The 20,112-nt window shown below is 45.0% G+C and overlaps 1 protein-coding gene across 2 annotated transcripts in view; it reads left to right on the top strand.

The window, feature by feature from the left end:
* dnajc3a (DnaJ (Hsp40) homolog, subfamily C, member 3a) overlaps positions 1-17,669 on the top strand; it is a 132,336-nt gene extending 114,667 nt beyond the window's left edge. Inside the window, exons 11-13 of one of the 2 annotated variants that reach the window (XM_085998581.1) lie at positions 1,972-2,120; positions 5,497-5,545; positions 14,048-14,205. In XM_085998581.1, coding sequence (XP_085854707.1) covers positions 1,972-2,120; positions 5,497-5,545; position 14,048 — 199 coding nt within the window. In that variant the 3' untranslated portion in view covers positions 14,049-14,205. Of the gene's footprint in view, positions 1-1,971; positions 2,121-5,496; positions 5,546-14,047 lie in introns of both variants that reach the window. The other variant, XM_085998579.1, reaches the window with a different exon arrangement.
* Positions 17,670-20,112: the final 2,443 nt, after the last annotated feature.

The raw sequence follows: 20,112 nt of genomic DNA, 5'->3' as shown, positions 1-20,112 counted from the left end.
GGCAGCAGATTGAGAGGGACACAGACAGGGCCCAAAAGCCTGGGACTCGATTTAAAATGTTGCCCGGCAGCAGATTCACAGAGGGACACAGAGAGGCCCCAAAGCCTCGCACTCGATTTAAACCGCCCGGCCCAAAACAGCCCTGGCAAAGCCAGGCTCCCCCAGCTAGTGTGTGTATATATATATATATCTATTTGGTTTGTCTGTCTGTCCGCTATACACTCAAGTTATAGAGCGTACCTACATGCATGTTATATCAAAAGAAAGCTTATCATTAGGGGAGTCTCATAGGCGTATTTACTTTTTGGTCAGACAAAAATTGTTCGGACACTATACAAAAAACGTTCAAAAAAAGGACAAAATCCGCTCATTAGCGGTTGACCAATCCTACCGCTCATTAGCGTTGAGTGACGTGATGGTTGACCAATTGGGGGGCATTTGTGGGCGGGGCCTAATCATTCAAACTGCCGAGCGGGAGCGGAGCTGAGGAGTGGCGGCCATTAAACACCTGCCGGGCCTCAAGCTCAAAAAATGATAATGGAGGTGAGGAAATTGTTGATTCATTAGTATTGACACATTAAATATAGATTTCCAGCAACAACAAAAAAAAAGTTGGTTTTAAAAGGGGGAAAAAAATCCATTTGCAAAGGGGACTCGGGCTTTCCCCCCCCTCGGTGGTGGATGAGCTGCCTGCAGGCCTCCGGCCTTGGCCTCTCCTCGCCAGCCACGCCCGAGCTAGGCACCGCCTGTCCTGCTGGGCCCGATTCCAAACCAGCGGCCTGCGATCGCCGCCATCTTGGTAAAGGCTGGCGGGACGGAGCCGAGCGTAGCCATCGCCGCTATCTTGGTAAAGGCTGGCGGGACGGAGCCTAGCGGGAGGTGAGTTGGGGTCACTCGGACCGGTCCTTGGCTCCGTTTGTGGCCGGGGACTCGGGCTTTCCCCCCCTCGGCCCGGTCCCGGGGCTCGGCTCCGTTTGCGGCCGCGGGCCGGGGACTCGGCCTTTCTCCACCCACCCCCCCCCCCCCCCCCCCCCCCACAAAAGGGCTCGGCTCAGTGTCCGGGCCTGAGGCGCGGGGGAGGGGAGGGAGGGAGAGGGGAGGGAGGGACAGAGGAAAGCAGGGAGAGACAGGGGGAGGGAGGGGGAGAGGCCAGGAGAGGGAGGGAGGGAGAGAGGGGGGCAGGGAGGGAAAGAGTGAGGGGGTGGGAGAGTGAAGGAGAGCTCGCCTCCTTCCTTCCTTCGCAGGGGTCCATCGGGCCGGGCCTGACGCGCTCCTTCCCCCCCCCCCCCCTCTCTCTCTCCAGGCTAATCCTGAACTAAATCCAGCAGAGTCTCTCTCTCTCTCTCTCTCTCTCTCTCTCTCTCTCTCTCTCTCTCTCTCTCTCTCTCCTCCCCACCGCCCCCCCCCCCCCCCCCAGTCTCTCTCTCTCACACTCACTCTCTCTCACTCTCACTCTCACTCTCACTCTCACACTCACTCACTCACTCTCTCTCTCTCGCTCTCGCTCTCTCACTTCACCCCCCCCCCCCCCCCCGGTCTCTCTCCCAACAACAACATGCCCTCAAAAAACCCTCGGCACCGCCGGGCACTCCAGCTAGTAAAATATATTTTAGCTTCAATTCAATAGCCTGTTTATAATAACTATACATGGGTTTCTTCATTTGCAAATAGTGAGATTACAGGATGACACTTGCATTGAACACATGTTTAAATTAAGTGATGTCATAAGAGAAGTAATGTTTGTATTTGCAATTGGAAGCATAACTAATATATAACATTTAACTGTACTTCTAAGCAAATTTCATTATCCCAGTTTTTACTTTTAATTATATTTACGATAGGCTAAAATGTGGAGCAACAAAGCCTCTCAAATCTTTCAATATTAACGTGTAGATGTTGTGCAGTTTAATCTACTATAACCTCAATGGGTTGTTGTGTGTACGCAGTTTCTTTATACTTTTGACATTTCAGAAGTGCCAAAAAACGAGAGATTATAAAAGCATACAGAAAGCTAGCGATGCAGTGGCATCCTGATAACTTCCAGGAAGAAAATGAAAAGAAGCAAGCAGAAAAAAAATTCATAGACATAGCAGCTGCTAAAGAAGTACTCACTGATCCAGGTATGGAGTGACTTTTTTTCTCCTTTGTCTAGATATTTCAGACATCCATTGTATATTAAAATTGCTGAGTGGGTCATTGACATTCCATTTCAAAATGCATTGAAATCTTCCTTCTGGTTCTGCCAATGGCAAAATCCATGTTAAAAGTGGAAACATTTATCTGCAGCATCTGCTGAGCCTGAGAGTGGTGCTTTATTGGGCCATTTCCATATTAAGTATGTGACATAACCTTGTGTTGAGAAGCCAGAGCTGGCAGTGTAATCTGGTAGTTGAGTCTTCATGTAGGTCTGCACCCTGGCCTCCATATGGCCCTGCACCAGTATTTCAGTCCAAATGGCAACACTCCAGTATTATTTCTAAGTGATATGTTGATCAAAATTTCAGCATATGCTGGACCAGCTTCCAATCTGCTTTTTTACCCCTTTCCCACAAACGTTTGAAAACTGCCTCTGATGACCCTCTCATCCCTGTCCCAAGTCCTCCTGCGCCCTATTTATAAATTTGGCTTGTTGATCTTACAATTTAGTAATCCACAGGTCCACTGCTACAAAGAGCATAACATCTGGAAGCTGTTGATCTAAGAGCCTGAAAATCCCCAGCAGTTCTCTTGAATGCAACCCAGGCCACAACTCGTGTCAATCAGCCTACCCCTGCCCCATCTACCTTTTGTACACATCTGCTCTGGAATCTTGCATGTGCCTGTTTCTATGTCAAATATCCTAGTATCTGGAAAAAATAGCCACTCTCTATATTCCCCCCCCACCACCGCCACATTGCGATGATATTTTGGCCCAATCTTACTGGACACCATCCCGATCAATGAGGTAGTAGGTAGTTTTTCTGCTTTTTTGCATTCTTCTCCCTTTTCTTTCTCTTCTCCCTTTTCTTCCTCCTACCCATCCCTTTTCACACTGGTCTGATTATGTTAACTCTGCTTAAGCTAAATGTTTAGGTTTTTTGCCTCTTCCAGGAGAGTCGTCTTCTTAGGCAGTCCCTCTGAACTGAGGATGACTTACTTCCACATTAATAATGAGTTCTCGGGTGACTGAGTCCAATGCGGAACCTACAGTCTCTGTCACAGGTGGGGCAGACGGTGGTTGAAGGGGCGGGTGGGTGGGGTGCTTGGGTTGACGTGCGCTCCTTGCGCTTGGCTTCCGCTTGCTCCCGGCGCAGAAACTCGGTGTTCGGCGCCTTCCCGGATGCTTCTCCTCCACTTTGTGCGGTCTTGGGCCAGGGATTCCCAGGTGTCGGTGGGGCTGTTGCACTTTTTCAAGGAGGCTTTGAGGGTGTCCTTGAAGTGTTGCCTCTGCCCACCTGGGGCTCTCTTGCCGTGTCGGAGCTCCAAGTAGCGCGCTTGTTTTGGGAGTCTCGTATCGGGCATGCGGACAATGTGACCCGTCCATCGGAGCTGATCGAGCGTGGTCAAAGCTTCGATGCTGGGGATGTTGGCCTGAGCGAGAACACTGACGTTGGTGCGCCTATCCTGTCAATCGAATTGCAGGATCTTGCGGAGGTAGTGTTGGTGGTACCTCTCCAGTGCTTTGAGGTGCCTACTGTACTTGCTCCATGTCTCTGAGGCATACAATAGGGCGGGTATCACTGCTGCTCTGTAGACCATGAGGTTGGTGCCGGGTTTGAGGTCCTGGTCTTCAAACACTCACTTCCTCAGGCGACCGAAGGCTGCACTGGCACACTGAAGGCGGTGTCTCCTTCCAGGAGAGTACATGGCTACTGGTGGTGAAGGGAGCATTGATGGTCATGTTGCCTAGTTACAATAGGACAGGGACAGACTCCGCTAGTCTTTTTCTATCTGTCCTTTTGATATATTCATATTACTACACACAATCTTGACTCCCCATGTGTAACGAGTATAAGAATTAGGAGCAGGAGTAGGCCTTACAGCTCCTTGAGCCTGCTCTGCCATTCAGTAAGATCATGGCTGACCTTTGACCTCCACTCCACTTTCCTGCCCAATCTCCATATCCCTTGATTTCCCCTAGAGTCCCAAAATCTATCTATCTCAGCCTTGAATATACTCAATGATTCAGCATCCTTTCGGGTAGAGAATTCCAAAGATTCACAGCCCTCTTGTGAAGAAATTCCTCCTCATCTCAATCTTAAATGGCCGACCCCTTATCTTGAGACTATGCTCCTAATTCTAGACTCTCCAGCTAGGGGAAACAACCTCTCTGCGTCTACCCTGTCAATCCCCTTCAGAATCTTGTATGTTTCAGTGAGATCACCTCTCATTCTTCTAAACTCCAGAGAGTATAGGCTCAATCTATCCTCATAGGACAGCCCTCTCATCCCAGGAATTAATCTAGTGAGCCTTAGTTGCACTGCCTCTAAGGCAAGTATATCCTTCCTTGGATAAGGAGACCAAAACTGTGCACAGTACTCCGTGTCATCTCACCAAAACCCTGTACAATTTTAGCGAGACCTCCTTACTCTTCTACTCCAACCCACTTGCAATAAAGGCCAATATGCCATTTGCCTTCCTAATTGCTTGCTGTACCTGCATGCTAACTTGTACTAGGACACCTAAATCTCTCTGAAGACCAACATTTAATAGTTTCTCACCATTTAAAAAAAATATTCTGTTTTTCTATTCTTCCTACCAAAGTGAATAACCTCACATTTCCCCACATTATACTCCATTTGCCACCTTATTGCCCACTCACTCAACTTGTCTATATCCCTTTGCAGGCTTTGTGTCCTTCTCACCGCTTAATTTCCCAACTAACTTTGTATCATCAGCAAACTTGGCTACGTTACACTAGGTCCCTTCATCTAAGTCATTAATATAGATTGTAAGTAGCTGAGGCCTAAGCACTGATCCTTGCGTTATCCCACCAGTTACAACCTGCCAACCGGAAAATGACTAATTTATGTCCGTTAACCAATCCTCTATCCATTCTAATATATTACCCCCAACCCCATGAGCCCATATCTTGCGTAGCAACCTTTTATGTGACACCTTTTGGAAATCCAAATATACTACGGATGATTGACAAGACTCCAATTTAAAGCAATGCAATTTAATATTGCTATTTTGCTGACTTTGTTTATAGTAATTCCTTTTTAAAGGGAAACTCGATGTGAATTAGAATGTTATGGCTAAAAGTTGATTTGCTTATTGACAGATTTTTAAATTTATGTGCAATGGAGTAATGCTGCTGTGCTGAAAATTGTGCAATTTGTTCAGGGTTTTTGAAAAAATGCTTTTGCTATGGTGTAGATGAGGAAAGGGCTATACTTCGACTGTACCAGTCACATTTCTGCGTAGTTTATGTAGAATGTGTTGAACGTTATAGAAAAGGTTTTGAAGAAGTGGCAATTAAATGATTGTTGGTTTCTGGCTTCCATAAAAATGAAGACCTACCCTTGGATGTACTTATTAAACCAAAGTTCACTGCAATTGACTGGTAAGTTCTGCTACACATTCCATCTGTTAACAGAATTCTGCCCACATCACCTGTTCTCAGTATTTATCAACACTAATGGTGATCTTGTACACAACATGCAGCCTGTGATCAGTATAACGTGTAATTCTCCACTTGCATGTCATTCTTCACCTATTTCAGCACTGCCATTAGTTTTTTGTTTCTGAGCACTCAGTTGACTATAAAGAGTTTGATGAAGCATAACCATTTGGTACATGACTTTTTTTTTGTTTTTAATTCTCTTTATCTGGCCCACTCCCTTACCATCTGTGTAGGTTGAGAGTCAATTCACACGAATCGTGACTGAAACTGCTGCATTCATGGCCTCGGGGTGCCCTAATTTGCTTCACAGCCAAAATGACTTACTTTTGAAGTTTAGTCACTGTTAATGTAAGCAAGGATAGCAGTCCATTGATCCACAGTAAGGTTCCACAAACAGCAAATGAGATAAATGGTCAGCTAAAAGAAAGAATATAGCGCCTTTCATGACCTCACGACGCCCTAAAGTGCTTTACAACCAATCATAGAACCTCTACACTTCTCGGCATCCTACCATTTATTGTGTATTCCCTTGCCCTCCCCAAATGCATTACCTCTGGATTGAATTCCATTTGCCACTTTTCTGCCCTGTTGGCCAGTCCATTGATATCTTCCTGCAGCCTACAGTTTTCTTCCTCACTATTAACCACACGGCCAATTTTTGTATCATCTGCAAACTTCTTAATCATGCCCCCTACATTGAAGTCTAAACCATTGATGTATACCACAAAAAGTAAGGGACCCAGTACTGAGCCCTGCGGAACCCCATTGGAAACTGCCTTCCAGTCACAAAAACACCCGTCGACCATTACCCTTTGCTTCCTGTCACTGAGCCAATATAGGATCCAACTTGCCACTTTCCCATGGACCCCATGGGCTTTTACTTTTCTGACCAGTCTGCCATGTGGGACCTTGTCAAAAGCCTTGCTAAAATCCATGTAGACTACATCAAAAGCATGACCCTCATCGACCCTCCTTGTTACCTCCACAAAAAATTCAATCAAATTAGTCAAGACACGACCTTCCCTTGACAAATCCGTGCTGACTGTCCTTGATTAATCCGTGCTTTCTAAATGACGATTAATACTGTCCCTCAGAATTTTTTCCAAAGTTTGCCCACCACCGAGGTTAGGCTGACTGGCCTGTAGTTACTCGGTCTATCCCTTTCTCCCTTTTTTAAACAATGATACAACGTTGGCAGTCCTCCGGCACCACACCTTTAGCCAGAGAGGATTGGAAGATGATGGTCAGAGTCTCTGCTATTTCCTCCCTTGCTTCTACTTGGGCTACATTTCATCCTGGCCTGGCGATTTGTCTACTTTCAAAGATGCTAAACCTCTTCATACTTCCTCTCTCTAAGTTTATCTCATCTAATATTTCACACTCCTCCTCCTTAACTACAATGTCTGCATCATCCCTCTCTTTTATGAAGACGGATGCAAAGTATTCATTAAGAACCATACCCACATCTTCTGCCTCCACACACAGGTTACCTTTTTGGTCTCTAATAGGCCCTACTCTTTCTTTAGTTATCCTTTGCTCTATGTATTTATAAAATATCTTTGGGTTTTCCTTGATGTTACTTGCCAATATTTTTTCATGCCCCCCTCTTTGCTTTCCTAATTTCCTTTTCAACTTCACCCTTGCACTTTCTATACTCCTAGCTTTCTGCAGTATTTAACTTTAGGTATCTGCCATAAGCTTGCCATTTTTGCCTTATCCTACCCTGTATGCTCCTTGACATCCAGGGGGCTCTAGATTTGGGAGTCCCACCCTTTTTCTTTGTGGGAACATAGTTGCTCTGAACCCTCATTATCGGCTCCTTGAATGTGTCCCACTGCTCTGACACTGATTTACCTTCAAGCTAAATCACACTCAGCTTATCAAAATTGGCCTTTCCCCAATTGAGAACTTTTATTCCTGGTTTATTTTTGTCCTTTTCCATAACTACGCTAAATCTAACTGAATTATGATCGCCATCACCAAAATGGTCTAATTTACTGCCTTCCATCTCCAGCTTGCATTCTCTCCCTTCTGAATCTATGCTCAGGTTCCCATCCCCCTGCTAAGCTAGTTTAAACCCTCCCCAACACCACTAACAAACCTCCCCGTGAGGATATTGGTCCCGGCCCTGTTGAGACCAGGCCGGCTTGTATAGATCCCAGCTTTCCCAGAATCGGCCTCAATGTTTCAGGAATCTAAAGCCCTCCCTCCTGCACCATCACTCCAGCCACGCATTCATCTGCTCTATCCTCTATTTCTGTACTCACTAGTCCCGGTGCCACGCACTAATCAGGAGATTGCTACCTTTGAGGTCCTGCTTATTAATTCCTTTCTTAGCTTCCTAAAATCTGCCTGCAAGACCTCATCCCTCTTTCTACCCATGTCATTGCTACCAATATGGACCACGACCTCTGGCTGCTCACCCTCCCCCCTCAGAATGTCCTGCAGCTGCTCAGTGACATCCTTGACCCTGGCACCAGGGAGGCAACATACCATCCTGTAGAAACATAGAAGATAGGAGCAGGAGTAGGCCATTCAATGCGATCATGGCTGATCATCCAAATTCAGTACCCGGTCCCTGCTTTCTCCCCATACCCCTTGATCCCTTTAGCCGTAAGAAATATATCCAACTCCTTCTTGAATATATTTAATGTATTGGCCTCTACTGCCCTCTGTGGTAGAGAATTCCACAGGTTCACCACTCTGGGTGAAGAAATTCCTCCTCATTTCTGTCCTAAATGGCCTACCCCTTATCCTTAGACTGTGAGGTTGATTGGCTATGATAAATTGACCCTTCGTGTTAGTGGGATTAAATACGTGGGGTTACGGGGATAGGGTGGGATATGTGTCGGTGCAGGCTCGATGGGCCGAAATGGCCTCTATCTGCACTGTGGGGTTTCTCTGATTTCTGTGACCCCTGGTTCTGGTCTTCCCGACCATCGGGAACATCCTTCCTGCATCTAGTCTGTTCAGTCCTGTCAGAATTTTATAAGTTTCGATGAGATCCCCTCTCATTCTTCTAAACTCCAGCGAGTACGAGCATAATTGACCCAATCTCTCCTCATACGTCATTCCTGCCATCCCAGGTATCAGCCTGGTGAATCTTCACTGAACTCCTTCCATGGCAAGAACATCATTCCTCAGATAAGGTGACCAAAACTGCACACAATACTCGAGTCATGGCTGGGGCCGCAGAAATGCCTGTCTGTTCCTCTAACTATTGAATTCTCTCTCACTATTGCTTTTCTGACCTTCCTCCTTTCCGCCACCCGCCCCCCCCCCCCCCCCCCCGTACAGCTGAGCCACTCATGGTGCCGTGGCCTTAGCTCTAGCTGTACTCCCCAGAGGAACCATCGCCCTCACCAGTATTCAGAACTGAGTAGCAGTTAAAGAGCAAGATGTACTCTGGGGACTGCTGCACTACTTGCCTGGTCCTCCTTGTGTATCTGGCGGTCACCCATTCCCTCTCTGCCTGCACACTCCTAAGCTGCGGGGTGACCGCCTCCTGAAACATGCTATCCATGTAGCTCTCAACCTTGTGGATGCACTGCTGTGTTGCCAGCTGCTGCTAAAGCTCCGAAACCCAGAGTTCGTGATCCGCCAGCTGATGACACTTCCTGCACATGTGGTTGTCCAGGACATGAGAAGCATCCTGGACTTTCCACATGGCACTGGATGTGCATTTGGGGAATTTAAATTCAGTTAATTAAATAAATCTGGAATAAAAAGCTAGCATCAGTAATGGTAACCATGAAACTATCGGATTGTCGTAAAAAACCATCTGGTTCACTAATGTCCTTTTAGGGAAGGAAACTTGCTGTCCTTACCTGGTCTGGCCTACATGTGACAGCAATGTGGTTGACTCTTAACTGCCCTCTGAAATGGCCTAGCAAGCAACTTGGTTGTAACGAACCGCTAAGAAACACAATAATAAGAAAGGAACCGGACAGACCACCGGCTACGGACACTGCAATGGCACAGCCAACTCAACATCTGGGGACTTGTGCCAAAATTGGGAGAGATGTCCCACAGACTAGTCAAGCAACAGCCTGACAGTCATACTCACAGAATCATACCTTTCAGCCACTGTCCCAAACTCCTCCATTACCATCCCACCGGCGGGACAGACCCACCGGGGTGGTGGCACAGTGGTATACAGTCGGGAAGGAGTAGCCCTGGGAGTCCTCAACATTGACTCCGGGCTCATGGCTTCAGGTCATGCATGGGCAAGGAAACATGCTGATTACCACCTACCGCCCTCCCTCAGCTGATGAATCACCTTGTTGAACACCCCACTTGGAAGAAGCACTGAGAGTAGCAAGGGCATAGAATGTACTCTGGGTGGGGGACTTCAATGTAGCACCACTACTGACTGAGCTGGCCGAGTCCTGAAGGACATAGCTGCCAGTCTGGGCCTGCGACAGGTGGTGAGAACCAACACGAGGGGAAAAACCTACTTGACCTCGTCCTCACCAATCTACCTGTCGCAGATGCATCTGTCCATGACCATATTGGTGACAGCAACCACCGCACAGTCATTGTGAAGGCGAAGTCCTGTCTTCACACTGAGGACACCCTCCATTGTGTTGTGTGGCATTACCACCGTGCTAAATGGGATAGATTCAGAACAGATCTTGCAGCTCAAAACTGGGCATCCATGAGGTGCTGTGGGGCAGCAGCAGAATTGTATTCCACCACAATCTAACCTCATGGCCCGGCATATCCCTCACTCTACCATTACCATCAAGCCAGGGGACCAACCCTGGTTCAATAAGGAGTGTAGAAGAACATGCCAGGAGCAGCACCAGGCGTACCTAAAAATAAGGTGCCAACCTGGGGAACTGCAACACAGGACTACATGCATGCTAAAAAGCACAAGCAGCATGCTATAGACAGGGCTTAGCGATCCCACAATCAACGGATCAGATCAAAGCTCTGCAGTCCTGCCACATCCAGTCGTGAATGGTGGTGGACCATTCAACAACTAACAGGAGGAGGAGGCTCCATGAATATCCCCATCCTCAATGATGGTGGAGCCCAGCACGTGAGTGCAAAAGGCAAGGCTGAAGCCATCTTCAGCCAGAAGTGCTGAGTGGATGATCCATATCGGCCTACTCCTGAGGTCCCCACCATCACAGAAGTCAGTCTTCAGCCAATTCGATTCACTCCACGTGATATCAAGAAACAGCTGAGCGCACTGGATACAGCAAAGGCTATGGGCTCCGACAACATCCCGGCTGTCGTGCTGAAGACTTGTGCGCCAGAACTAGCTGCGCCTCTAGCCCAGCTGTTCCAGTACAGCTACAACACTGACATCTATCTGACAATGTGGAAAACTGCCCAGGTATGTCCTGTCCACACAAAGCAGGACAAATCCAATCTGGCCAATTACTGCCCCATCAGTCTACTCTCAATTATCAGCAAAGTGATGGAAGGTGTCGTCGACAGTGCTATCAAGCAGTATTTACTCACCAATAACCAGCTCACTGATGCCCAGTTGGCCAAGACCACTTGGCTCCCAACCTCATTATAGCCTTGGTCCAAACATGGACAAAGGAGCTGAATTCCAGAGGTGAGAGTGACTGCCCTAGACATCAAGGCAGCATTTGACCAAGTGTGGCATCAAGGAGCCCTAGTAAAACTGAAGTAAATGGGAATTGGGGGGAAAACTCTCCACTGGCTGGAGTCATACCAAGCACACAGGAAGATGGTTGTGGTGGTTGAAGGTCAATCATCACAGCCCCAGGACATTGCTGCAGGAGTTCCTCAGGGCAGTGTCCTAGGCCCAATCATCTTCAACTGCTTCATCAACCTTCCCTCCAACATAAAGTCAGAAATGGGAATGTTCGCTGATGACTGCAGTGTTCAGTGCCATTCATAACTTCTCAGATAATGAAGCAGTCCATGCCCACATGCAACAAGACCTGGACGACGTTCAGGCTTGGGCTGATGAGTGGCAAGTAACGTTCGTACTACACAAGTGCCAGGCAATGACTATCTCCAACAAGCGAGAGTCTAACCACTGCCCCTTGACATTCAACGGCATTACCATCGCCGACTCCCCCCACCATCAACATCCTGTGGGTCACCAATGACCAGAAACTTAACTGGACCAGTCACACAAAAACTGTGGTAACAAGAGCAGGTCAGAGGCTAGGTATTCTGCAGTGAGTGTCTCACCTCCTGACTCCCCAAAGCCTTTCCACCATCTACAAGGCACAAGTAAGGAGTGTGATGGAATACTCTCCACTTGCCTGGATGAGTGCAGCTCCAACAACACTCAAGAAGCTCGACACCATCCAGGACGAAGCAGCCCGCTTGATTGGCACTCCATCCACCACCTTATACATTCACTCCCTCCACCAGCAGCGTACCGTGGCTGCAGTGTGTACCATCTACAAGATGCACTGCAGCAACTCGCCAAGGCTTCTTCGGCAGCACCTCCCAAACCCATGACCTCTTTCACCTAGAAGGACAAGGGCAGCAGCCGCATGGGAATACCACCACCTCCAAGTTCCCTCCAAGTCTCTCACCATCCTGACTTAGAAGTATATCGCCGATCCTTCATCGTTGCTGGGTCGAAATCCTGGAACTCCCTACCTAACAGCACTGTGGGAGTACCTTCATCACACTGACTGCTGCGGTTCAAGAAGGCGGCTCACTACCACTTTATCGAGGGCAATTAGGGATGGGCAGTAAATGCTGGCATTGCCAGCGACGCCCACATCCCATAAACGAATGAAAAAAACTGAACTTCTAAGTTTAACCCACTCCCCTAACTTAGAGAGAAAAGAGACAAAATGATTTACTCAACTTTAACAAGAACATGAGATACTAAAAACAAAGAACCTAAATATAAAAACTTAGTCCTTCTGAGTTGGACGTGAGCAATCGCCTTCTTCCTCTCCACCAAATTCTTTCAATCTGCTTGCGATTAACTTCAAATTCGCTTCACCCAGCTTTGTCTCCAAGCTCTGTGCTCAATCAAAACTCTTTGCAAGTACTTTTTGACGTGCACTCACTGTTGTAGTGTAGGAAACACAGCAAGGTCCCACAAACACCAATGTGATAATGACCAGATCATCTCTTTTAGTGATGTTGGTTGAGGGATAAGTATTGGCCAGGACTCGATGTGAATGAAAATGTTATAGCTAAAAGTAAATTTGCCTATTCAGATATTTAACTTTATGTGCAATGGAGTAATGCTACTGCATTGAAATCCATGCAATTTGTGCAGGGTGTTTGAAAAACAGCTTTTGCTATGATGTAGATGAGGAACGAGCTATACTATGGCTGTGCCAGGGGAGATCTCCCCGCTCTTCTTCGAAATAGTGCCATAGGATCTTTTATGTCCACGTCTCTTGTCTCTTTCGAAAGACTGCACCTCCGACAGTGCAGCACTCACTTAGTACTGCACTGGAGTGTCGGTCTAGATTATGTGCTCAAGTTGCTGGACTTGATCTGTTTTGGTGTTGTGATAAATGTTGGCCATGATAATGGAAGAACTCCCCTGTTCTTCAAATAGTATCATGGAATATTTTAACTCCACTTCGAACAACCAGATGGAACCTTGGTTTAATGTCTTAGTGATTTTGTCAATTGATTTTTTACTTGCTAAGTAGTTATGGGTAAATCTTGAGGTATTGCCATTTTTAAACCTTAAACTTTTGGTAGCTGTAGGGAATTCCACAATCCTTGGGGCAATGGTTTTTTTTCAGTTTGTAGCTTGTACACTGATGCTGAAACAGATCTTTGTATCATATAAAGACTACACAGGAGTTTTTATTACTACAGTGCTAGCTCGATAAACATTTAACTGTCAAATATTCAAACTTTAAAAAATTTTACATTCCTTGTTTTTGCACATTACTTATTCTGTTTCCTGAGTATAACTTAGCCCATGCCAGTCTTTTTTTAAAATTAACTATTGGAATTCTGCTTTATTCAATAATACCTACAGCATATAATTTACATAAAGTTCTTTTTGTAATGTTTTAGCACTTTAATTTTCAAAAAGCAGTCATTTAGCTATACTAGCAGGTTTCCTATTACAGTATGTTGCTCATGGAAAGTTTGATGTTACGTTGTTTTATAATGACAGTAACACGCAGTTTATTCTGCTGCTAAGGAGATTTATTTTAGCTGACCCGTCAGGCTACAATGTAAACACAGCCTCAGTCAGAGTTTAATTACTATTTGATGACATTTTACAGTTTCGAGCTGCTTGTAAAGTTCTAGCTTCAGACCGAGGGGGGAAAAAAAGCATGAAATGAGGGCCCTTGTATGTGTTTTGTAAATACTTTTGAGACTTTATCGTGTGATGAATATTCTCAAAACCAAAAAAGTAATAGAAATCGATTAGTACCCTGTACTTTTATAGAGACAGATGATTTCATTATTTAGTATTCCAGTCATTTAAGTGTTTTTGTTTCTTCATTATAGAGATGAGGAAGAAGTTTGATTCAGGGGAGGATCCTCTGGATCCAGAAAATCAACAGGGCGGAGGTGGTCATCACTTTCACAGATCCTGGAACCAATGGCAAGGATTCAATCCTTTTGGCTCAGGAGGACCTTTTAATTTCAAATTCCACTTTAACTAAGTCTTGAGTATTGGCTACTCATTTCTAGAAAGACTTCAGAACAGAAATGTTGAATGTGATGCCGGAAACCCAGACCTAAAGGTTTAAACAGTGTAACTTTTTTGTTCAGCCAAAAATGTTCAGAATGTAGTATTTTTCACAAGTACAGTTTTGAAATATTTTCCTTAAACATAATGAAATGCAATGTACACTTATAATAAAGCAAATTGCCTTATAAATCCGATCCCATTGAAAACAATTTATTCCCCCATAAATATTTTCTAATATGTATGGGTGATTTGGATGTCCTTAGCTCCTAAGACAAAATAACAAATCCTCCACCAAATATGATGTGATTAAATGGCCTTTTTGTGTCATTAAAACTGGTACAAGGACTATTTGAACAATAGGATGTGAGTGAATTAGTGACTTACAGTGGCACATATCTGACCTCATTACTTTTCATACTGTGGGGCTGCTTCAAATTCACAGAAGTAGAACTTTTTTAATCAAAATATTCTAGTATTCATCTTATGGGACCTTAAATATCTTCATTTTCGATACATTGAAGATGTCCCATTCACTATTTGATCCAATTAATCCACTTGTAACTTGTTAATGGGTAAGGACACTGGAATGTTTTCACACATATATACAAAAGAAAGGATTATTCCCTATATAGCAAATGGTCATCTGGGTACTCTTTAGTGGGAACCTCTTTTTATAATTTTGGAGGAAATCTGGGAATTTTAATATTTGAGATGTTCATGCTGTAAATCTATACAGGCATTAACCTGACCAAAAAAAAATTGTACGTGCTGCAGGTAAATGTGTCATCATCTACAGACTTCTGAAAATAGTGCACAGACTTTCAAAACTGAATTTATCTGTACTTTACCACTGTAAAGGTTGAAGCCCTAGCTTGGCTGGCATTAGATTCTGCCCACCTCAGTTATGACATTTATTTTTTACATAAACTGAACATTTATCTCCGTGGGGAGAGAAGGTACCCAGCTCCCTATTCTACAGATGTGGCCTGGTTGCTGATGGAGCGACATTTCTGGTTACATAAACCAACCATCTTTCCTTTCCAATTTTTGGAGACGAGTAGATTTTTAAAAAACACCATTAGCTCTGTGGCTATTTAAATTTTCTTTAAAACACATTTTTCCCTAGTTAATGGTAGGAACATAACCTCACTGAAGGGTGTTTAGCAGGGTTTTTTCTATCATAGCAATGCAGTAGGAAACTTCAGATTAGAATTTACAGATGTGTATATTTTCATAGACCATACAAAAGTGTTGAATATGGAAAATATTCTGATGCATCTTTGCACTAGGGGGTAGATTTTGATGCTAGTTTCTGAGCCAGATATGTAAGGAAGGCCTCTCTCATTTACATTACCTTTGGGTCAGAAAGCCTATACTACTAGAAGCTCATATGCATTGTATCCAAAAAGTGTCTGTTAAGGGACCTTGGAACAATGAATACTAATAACATCTTGCAGTCCTTGTGCCTGATAAAAATCACCCATTCTTGATGGGCTGCACAAGGTTAGAGTAGCAAGATGGGGTATATTTTTGTCTTGTTTACTGACCATATAAAACAGAATATACTCTTATGCTTGTGTGAATGCCAGAGTAATATTTTTACATCTGGCATCAGAGTTATGTCTACTCATCATGAAAGATGGATTTAAAATTAATTCAAGACCATAGAAAGAGTAAGATCTCAATACAAATGATTTGATATCTAGCATCAGACTAGTAATTTATTCATGTCACTTTGGAGGGCAATAAATATAACCTTTCTGTTTGCAGAACAATGGTATGGGGGTGATTTCCCCAAGTACATACTGGCGTTTGGGAACTTGGCTGCTGCCAGTACATATGGATTGTCCACAATTTCCTAGTCTATGCTGGTGGTGACTGAGTTTCCTCATTGCCAGTGCGTACTCAGAAAATTAAGGCCCACTGGCTATTGTATGGTAATATAGCTTATTAGACAGTTTGATTAAAGGATTTTGGTCTAGAAATTCAGTAAGGCCCCACCAGCTTTGCGCCCAGTTACCGCCCAAAGAGGGCTTCTGCGCCAATAGAGGAGTTTGCGCTGATATTCAGCGCAGCGGTAATGGCGGCGGTAGCCGGTAGCGCTGCGCCGGCACCGATGACGTCATCGGTGTGCGCAGTGCCCCGGTACCGGCCCGACCCCCATATTTAGTTGCGGCCGCCTCTTCCGCAGCGGCCGCAAACAACGTTCTGCAACCGTGGCCGTCCTGCAGCCTTAGTGGCGCTAGTTAAGGCGGAGATGCGGCCGGCCGCTTTTTCGGCGGCTGCCTGCCCGCACCTCCTTCCCCGGCCTCCTCCACCGCCCCCACCCCGCGGCATTGCCGGCTGCTTTCCGTGAGCCCGGCACTTCTCCGTGGTGCCAGGCTCATTTGCCGGCACTATCAAGCGGCGATCTCCCCGTTGCAGGCACCTCCCCCTTAAGAGGAGGAGGAGGCCTGCAGCCTGCCACTCCGCAGCGGGTGGCGCAGCGGCACCTACAGCGCTGAAATTCAGTTTCAGCGCCCCAAGCGAGGGCGGGCACACCCTGGAATAGCGCCCGGTTCCGACTTGGGGCGCAAAAACTGAATTTCTGACGGTCGCAACTGGCTCCGCGCGCAGCGCTAATGTTTGGGCGCAAGCGAGCTGGCGGGGCCTTACTGAATTTCTAGGCCTTTATATATTATTTCGCCTGGTTGTGTCCATGTGGTTATGTTTTTTCTCCGGGATGGTGTGCCTTGTGGCGATGGAGTACTCCATCTGATGACATGGTAAAGAACTAAAAAAACTTGCCTATCTAGGTCGCTGAATTTTAAATCCTCGTGTTGGTTAAGCGTGGGATTTAAGCTTGAACCCTTTGAGACCTTACTGCTATTTTATTTTACAGATCATTGGTTGGCGGGGGGGGGGAATCAAATATCAGCTGGTATGCAAATTTACCTTGTGAACAATATCATTACTTCCAACTAAACTTTCAAATTGAGTGATAAAACTTTTAGTATTTTGGGGGGGAAATGTAAACCTGAAACTTTGTTCCATTGGATAAAATTGTGCCAACTGTGCCAACTGTATTGCAATCACATTGTAAAGTTATTACCTTGATCAATGTTCCTAAGAATGGGGAATTTTGGCTCAGTTTAAACCAATTTTCTGTACAGAAAAGATTGAGCAGTGTATGGACAAACTTGCAATGTTGTGTACAACTCAAAAGGTTTTGTATGTCTGCAATAAAGTAACATTCCCTGCAAACAATATTGATATACAGATGAAAAATATGAAGTAGACTTGCAGTACAAATATCCCACATGATTTTGCACTTGTTTTGAAATGTAATTTTACTATTTGTACTTGCACTCTATGTTCTGAAGTTTGGGGACTATTTTTATATTATGTCCATGAAGTGTCAGAATTGTAAATAAAAATAAAAAAAAGTACATCAGTTATGCAGAATTTGTTTAGAGACTTCAATTGCCAGAATAAAATGTATGCAGTTAGTTCTTCATTTTTAGGAATATATAATTGAAGTAATCTTTGTTTTCAGTGATACCTGACTAACAACATAGACAATTTTATGAATCCATGCATGGAGCATTCTGTTGAGATTACATATTAGGAATTTGAATAGAGGTCAATGGACTGCTACTTGATTTTTCAGTGAAAATTTGTGATCTGCATGGCTGCCAGGCAAAGCTCCATTGGCAAAAATACAGATTCATAAAACATACCCGTTAAATGCCCAGTGTTACTTAATCACACTGCAACCAAATTTATTTTAAGTTGTAATACTGACACTGTAGCAATTCAACATTGGTTAGTTGCAGAGTAAATCTGCTCAATAATACCTTAACACCAACTGCAGATATGGCCTAGTACACTAATGAGGATTTTATTCCAGTTGCCTGCTAATGATTATCTATTTTGGTATTCATGGTGAATAGTTTGCACTGGAACTGTACCTTCACTCATTTTAGTTAAGACCATTACTGCTGTTGGCAGTCTGGGCTGGATATAATTCTAGGATCCAGAACTAAGTTTACCTGCTATGATATCCACTTAAGGTTTTGGCTTTCTAGTTGCCTCCATCCCTTGCAAGATTTGCCAAGTCCTTATTTCAGAGTCTGGATCAGGAAAGGATTCCGGGTGATAAACTTGATCACGCTTCTCACTTAAATCACTCACATTTTGGGGAAGAAGAGCAGAATGTCTTGGGAGTAAAAGGTAAAACCAATCATGAGAATAATTTGCTTTTCAGTGATTGGGAAAGAGTTACTTCTGTCATCACCGTACTCTCTTCCTACAAAAGGAAGATGGAATTCAGGTATGATCAGAACTTGCTGCTGACTTTGCTTATGTGTAGAAGTTATCATGTATTCAAACAAAATAAACTGCTACATTCTATCTGCATGTGTTTGGGAGGGGACATATTTGCTGTGATTCTGGGAACATAAGCATCTACACACTCATTTCATTCTCTGCTGTATGCATCGAAGGTATTGGAACTACCTCCTTTGCAGAATAATCTTGTTTTCAGTAAGGTTAACTTACTGGGCTGCAAAGCTCATTGTGATGTTGGAGGGAGTGAATGTTTAAGGTGGGGGATTGGAGGCTGATCAAGTGGGCTGCCTTCTCCTGGATGGTGCTGAGCTTTGAGTGTTGTTGGAGCTGGCAAGTGCAGAGTATTCCATCACACTCCTGACTTGGCCCTTGTAGATGGTGGAAAGGTTTTGGGAAGTCAGGAGGTGAGTCGCTCGTCTGCCTCTGGCCTGCTCTTGTAGCTGGTCCAGTTAATGGTGACCTGCAGGATGTTGGTGAGGGAATATCAAGGGAGGTGGTTAGGCTCTCTTGTTGGAGATGGTCTCTGACTGGCACTTAAGTGGCAAGTAATATTTGCACCACACATCAGCCCAAGCTTTGATGTTGTCCAGGGCTTGCTTCATTATCTGAGGAATTGTGAATGGAACTGAATGCTGCAATCATTAGTGAACATCCCCACTTCTGACCTTATGCTGGAGGGAAGGTCATTGATGAAGCAGCTGAAGATGGTTAGGCCTCGGACACTACCCTCAGGAACTCCTGGGGCTGAGATGATTGACCTCCAACAACCTCAACCATCTTCCTTTGTGCTAGGTATGACTCCAGCCAGTAGAGAGTTTTCCCTTGATCCCTATTGACTTCAATGTTACTAGGTCTCCTTGATGCCACACTCTTGTCAAATGCCTTGATCTCAAGGGCACTCACTCTCTGGAATTCAGCTCTTTTGTCCATGTTTGGGCCAAGGCTGTAATGAGGTCGAGAGCCGAGTGGCCAATAGTAAGTGCCACTCGATAGCATGATCAAAGACACCTTTCATCATTTTGCTGATAGAAACATAGAAGATAGGAGCAGGAGTAGGCCATTCGGCCCTCCGAGCCTGCTCCGCCATTCAATGTGATCATGGCTGATCATCCAAATTCAATACCCTGTCCCTGCCTTTTCCCCATATCCCTTGATCCCTTTAGCCTCAAGAAATATATCCAACTCTTGAATATATTTAATGAACTGGCCTCCATCGCCCTCTGTGGCAGAGAATTCCACAGGTTCACTACTCTCTGGGTGAAGAAATTCCTCCTCATTTCAGTCCTAAATGGCTTACCCCTTATCCTTCCTGCATCTAGTCTGTCCAGACCTGACAGAATTTTATAGGTTTCGATGAGATCCCCTCTCAATCTTCTAAACTCCAGTGAGTATAAGCCCAATCGCCACAATCTCTCCTCATACGTCATTCCTGCCATCCCAGGTATCAGCCTGGTGAATCTTTGCTGCACTCCCTCCATGGCAAGAACGTCCTTAGGTAAGGTGACCAAAACTGCACACAATACTCAAGGTGCGGTCTCACCAAGGCCCT

The sequence above is a fragment of the Somniosus microcephalus genome, chromosome 10, assembly GCF_052327205.1.
Source record: "Somniosus microcephalus isolate GS21.2 chromosome 10, FLI_Smic_1.0, whole genome shotgun sequence".
In the NCBI taxonomy this organism is placed as follows: Eukaryota; Metazoa; Chordata; class Chondrichthyes; order Squaliformes; family Somniosidae; genus Somniosus; species Somniosus microcephalus.
The sequence above is the reverse complement of the archived record's forward strand: the minus strand, read 5'-3'. Positions and strand labels throughout refer to the sequence as shown.